At 41.2% G+C, this 4936-nt stretch overlaps 1 protein-coding gene across 3 annotated transcripts in view; it reads right to left on the bottom strand.

Annotated features, from left to right (window-relative positions):
- Positions 1 to 163: 163 nt before the first annotated feature.
- LOC122979380 (ankyrin repeat and SOCS box protein 5-like) overlaps positions 164 to 4936 on the bottom strand; it is a 39937-nt gene continuing 35164 nt past the window's right edge. For all 3 annotated transcript variants that reach the window (XM_044346768.1, XM_044346770.1, XM_044346769.1), the window contains 2 exons: positions 1415 to 1606; positions 164 to 1309 (listed from right to left, as the gene is read on the bottom strand). In XM_044346768.1, the coding sequence (XP_044202703.1) occupies positions 1182 to 1309; positions 1415 to 1606 (320 nt within the window). In that variant the 3' untranslated portion in view covers positions 164 to 1181. The remainder of the gene's footprint in view (positions 1310 to 1414; positions 1607 to 4936) is intronic.

Here is a 4936-nt window from a genome sequence, read left to right as displayed (position 1 = left end):
CTAATTTTTTAAGTGACGTGCGGGTCAGTAATGAGGGTTGTAGCTCATTGTTCGCAGAGATAAAGACATACCATGGAGAGAGGGAAATGCCACGTAGGGAATGACTACTGGAATACACACACACACAACTTAATATGCAGTAATGAAGAATAAACAGGCAGTGTGGATGTGGAAAATGATATTAATATAAACAAAGCATAAAAATAATAATAAATAATAATAAATGGTTGTAGAGAGTTGTCTATGTCAACTCCGATGCTAATTTCGACACAGAATATTGCATAAGCGGCATTTGGATATTAGGTATGTTCAGGTAATTTTAGAACATCTCAGACCGAACAGTAGGCCTCAGACGTAATTTAACACGTTGTCATTAGACAAAAGGCTTAAGGAAAACCACCACTTAACAACACGTCAAACATCACAGCAGAACAATTTGTAGACTACTTCTTATACCTTATGCGAGTCTTCCAAAACTACTCACTAAATGTGTTTTTAATCCTGCACTCAACCACAATTGATCATTCACATAATGAATCTCTTGATAAATTAGCTTTTGAAAATGTTGACACAATACACAAACAGTGTAATGATAGAGACTGAGGTGCATTCAAATAAACAGGCTACTAGCAAAACATAAGTGTAACCCTCATCCATGCTCACTGCTGTGAGACTGGCTGCTTGCTGGACAGGTCATGTCACTGAGGTCATGTCACAGATCATTTATTGGTATTTATATATACATACAGATACTTGAGGGACATTTTGTTCCAATGTAAAATAATTTTCAATATTCACAAAATGACATATTGTGCTTTACCAACACATAGAGCCAGAATGAGCTCACAGTTTAGATTAGCTGTCACTATCAGTCAGACAATCATCTGATAAGGGAAAGTATGAAGTCCTATAGAATAAACATTTAAAATGAGATTGTGGCAATTTTGTAACACAAAGGCAATGTACCAGAGTACTATACAGCAAAGTAAATGTTCAGTATTGTTTGATGTAATAATGTTGTAATAATCAAACTTACCCATACAGTTTAAACCATGGTGATGATATGTTAACATGAAATGTGGTTAATAAAGGGCTTAGCACATCCCATATTTAAAAGTTCAAGACATGGCATCTGAGTTTCAGTTGCTTCTCATTGTCATGCAGCAGGTGTGCCCATTATCCTATGTGTGCTCCAGGTAGTAAGTTAGCAGGGAAGGGAGAGGGAGGAGGGGGAGAAGCTTCAGTCTGGATCGGCCAAGCAGATTCCTAATCTGTAGACGACACAACTGGGAGAGACTCCTCGGAGAAACTAGAGAGAGACAGAGTGATTTCCGCATACTGTTATGCAGCTCAGCATGCATTTTAAGTGCTCTAAGCATCACTAGAATCACTGAAGTAGAAGATAGTGCAGTACCTTCAAATAACATTAGCAGCTGTTGTGTTTTTCCACCAGGAGGCGCTAGGTCCACAGGTCGCTGGTTATTGCTGTCTCTGAGGTTAACATCAGCGCCGTTGTCCAGTAACACTGACACCTGATCAGCACTGTCCTGTCTGACAGCTGCATGGAGTGGGCTGTCACCTCCTCTGCCTACATTAACACTGGCTCCTAGAGAAGAGAGAAGAGAACAGGTTTGACACCATTTTGTAATATGCAAACTTTACTTTAGATGTGCAGTAACAAGCCCCCTGAACATAAGTTCAACATGTGAAGACCCAGTTCCTTTTGTTTTGTTCCTCCTAGTGAGCCAGATGCTCATTTTGGCCTGACCTATTAAATAATTAACCGGAGAGACACGTCCATGCAACACTATATCTGGGACCAAAAATGAAAACCCTCTCCTCTAACACTTGTCATAACAGTGAGTCACTGCTACAGCAGAGAGAAGAGAGGAGTCAGCCTGGGACAGCTGAGTCACAGATGTAGAGTTTCCTAAGCTTGACAAAACACACAATGACTTTCTGCTCTGTGTGCCACATGTCTGTTGGTAGCCACAGACCCATGCACCACTGTCCACTGGAGATCCGCACTGCGTTTCTCTATGCCAGCCAGCGACCCCCTGTTGACAACCTTTACAGTCACCACATAAAAAGCTTTCTTTGACACTTGAGAGAAGTCTGGGAGCTGTGGTGTTTGAAATGATAGAAGAGCTCTGATGTCTTCCTCCCGCAATGGACAACGATGCAAAGTCTGCCGTTGCGACCAGCTGATCGTCCAAAGACTCTGTACGAAACGCCTCCCTGAAAACACCAGGAAGAGCACCCACAACCTTCTCCTACAGTTTGTCCAGAAAGCACTAAAACTAGTCTTGATAACCAGTCTCCCTGCTGAACTTGACAGCAGTTTTCCACTGTACCCTTGATCTCAGACCTGCCAGCTTTGTCAGTCCAGCTTCGATTCTCTGCACACTGACAGAGTTGAGTATTCTGCACTGTATGACAGGGTTACAGAGGAGTGGTTCCTCCCTGACATTACCATGCAGCTGAGAACAGTCTCTCCTACCATTAAAAACAGTGCTCCATGCAGGAAGGACAGACTGGTATAAAGGACTGGTCTGAGACATTTCGACACCACCAAACTCCAGAAGGAACAGGTGTTTGTTGTAGCCCAGGTTCTTCACTCTGTGAAGGAGCAGAGATGCTGTCTCAGTCCAGAGCTGCTGCTTATGATACAGCGGATGCTGTGAAGTCTGGAGGTGACATGCTGTGATGCATTTCACTTTGCCTCCAGACTGCAGGTGAAGCAGCCCATGTGCCACTCAGCAATGGTGATTTTAGGGGGTGGCCTGAGGTGGCCATGGCCACCCCTGAAATCTCACTGGCCACCCCTGTGACCATCCCAGATCTGATAGGTTGTTCATCAACACAATAAAGTGGGTTCAATGCAAGTCAATCAATGATGACAGCTGATCAGCTGATATAGGGCCAGTTTGCCATTTCCAACTACTAAAGTAATGGTAAGACTGAGGCTGTGAGAGATGATCTCTAGTCAGCGTACTGTTGACCATGAGTCAGAAAAAAAACAGAACTCGAAATCGAAAGTACGTGCTGGCCGTCAGGACTACGGACTCCAGTCAAAGTGACTGCAAGCTGAGCTAATGCCACGATGATATATGAGTAACGTGCTGACTGTTTTACATATGTTTTGCACAGGTAAGAAAAGTATAATGGGACTGTTATGGCCACAAAATAGAGTAAACTCCTGTAAGTGTTATGGACATTGGTTTGGGGTTGTATACAATGTTAATTTGAATATACATGTGGGGCCAGGATGTGTGTATGTTCTGGAAGCATTAGTGAATCGCACTAGCAATTAGCATATGTAATTCACAGTCTAATTTGTTAATAGACAACATTAAAGGCCATTTTGATACAACAAAGCCCGTGAAATGTTTAGTTTATGTACATCCACCACAGTAGTTTGTCCAGTTTTGTTTAATAGCATTTTACTGTGTCATGTAGGTAATGTTATTTGTGTTCAGAGTGAATAAGAGTGAGATTATTGCTGATGAGAAAATATGTTTATGATTGTGTATGCTCAATATTGTTTCTGTATTGATAGAAAATGTTATGGTACAATTTACACATGTAGGTATTTGTAGCATTGTGTATTATATCCATTGAGAACTTGAAAGCAGGACTAAGCTAAAGTTATTACAGTGAAGTTCACAGTTGAGAGATAGTAGAGCTGATGCAAGCTGAGTAAATGCCACAATGATATGAATAACATTGCTGACAACTGTTTTAAATATGTTTTGCACAGGTAACCCCTGTGAATAAATGTGTTGCACCAGTTTGGACCCAGAGCTTCATTCTGAAACTGTAACATATAACATATTAACTCCACTACAGGGAAACGGCTCTTAGAAAATGTGTAACCTATCCTTAACGAAATTATGCAATGTACAGGGAATAGAAAACTGAATAGAATAATAGCTGCATGTTAGTGCTGATCTTCTAAGTTGTAATATCATCTTTAGTTGTTGTAGGTGGTCAGCATCGCACCTTTAGTTTAATGCTGTATTATAAAATGTAAAAACAACAACATGGCCTAGAGTTCAAACATTACAATGGATGCTAACATGAGTTTTCGAATTCAATTATGATTGATCTGTGTTGAGGTTGAAACAATACGGTGCATTGAACATCTGTATTTACACTTTTGATCACCTGCCATTCATTAAGGTTCACTATGCCATGGCCACCCCACACTAGCTCTGTGTACCATCTTGGCCACTCCAGTCAAAATGTCCTGGATATGCCACTGCCACTCAGTGGTAGCATTCCAGAGTTTAAACAGTGAATACTTGAATCAGGTAATTTCCCAGCAGAGTCCAGAAACACTTGTTGAACTCTGAAGGAAGTCTATCAACTCCAGAGGAATGGCCACAGCTTAGTTGCTGGAGCACCCCAGACATCTCATCAAAGGAGATGATAGACTCAAGAGCAGCTGTCTATGCTTCACTCAGCCGAGACAGTAACTCCAGGATCACATTCACATAGCCAGAGTCACAGTTCTCAGCTCTGAACAGGCCACTGTAATAGTCTACAGCCAGTCTTCTCATCTCTGATGGATTGGTTGTAATGGCTGCATTTGGAAGCTTGAGAGTATCAGTAACTTATGCTCTTTGACTTTTCTCTTCTGCTTAAAGAAGAGGGATGTTGGAGCATCTATGCCTTTAATGGTGGAGATTTGAGCTCTGATTAGACCACCCTAATCAGAAGTAAAAGAGAAGAGAAGAGAAGAGATATGGAAAGAGAGTATAATAACAAATTGTATGTATACATAGCATTAGTGGTGTGGTTACACTGGTGCATATCACCACACTACCTCACTGTTCAGCTGATAATCAGTTTTTGCAATATTCAGGAAGATGCTATGCAATATTTTTTGTTATCAACATTTTACTTAGGAACAGTGAGTGTGTGTTCATGTGTG

The sequence above is a fragment of the Thunnus albacares genome, chromosome 3 (assembly GCF_914725855.1).
Source record: "Thunnus albacares chromosome 3, fThuAlb1.1, whole genome shotgun sequence".
Classification (NCBI taxonomy): domain Eukaryota; kingdom Metazoa; phylum Chordata; class Actinopteri; order Scombriformes; family Scombridae; genus Thunnus; species Thunnus albacares.
This window is presented reverse-complemented; position numbering and strand designations above follow the sequence as displayed.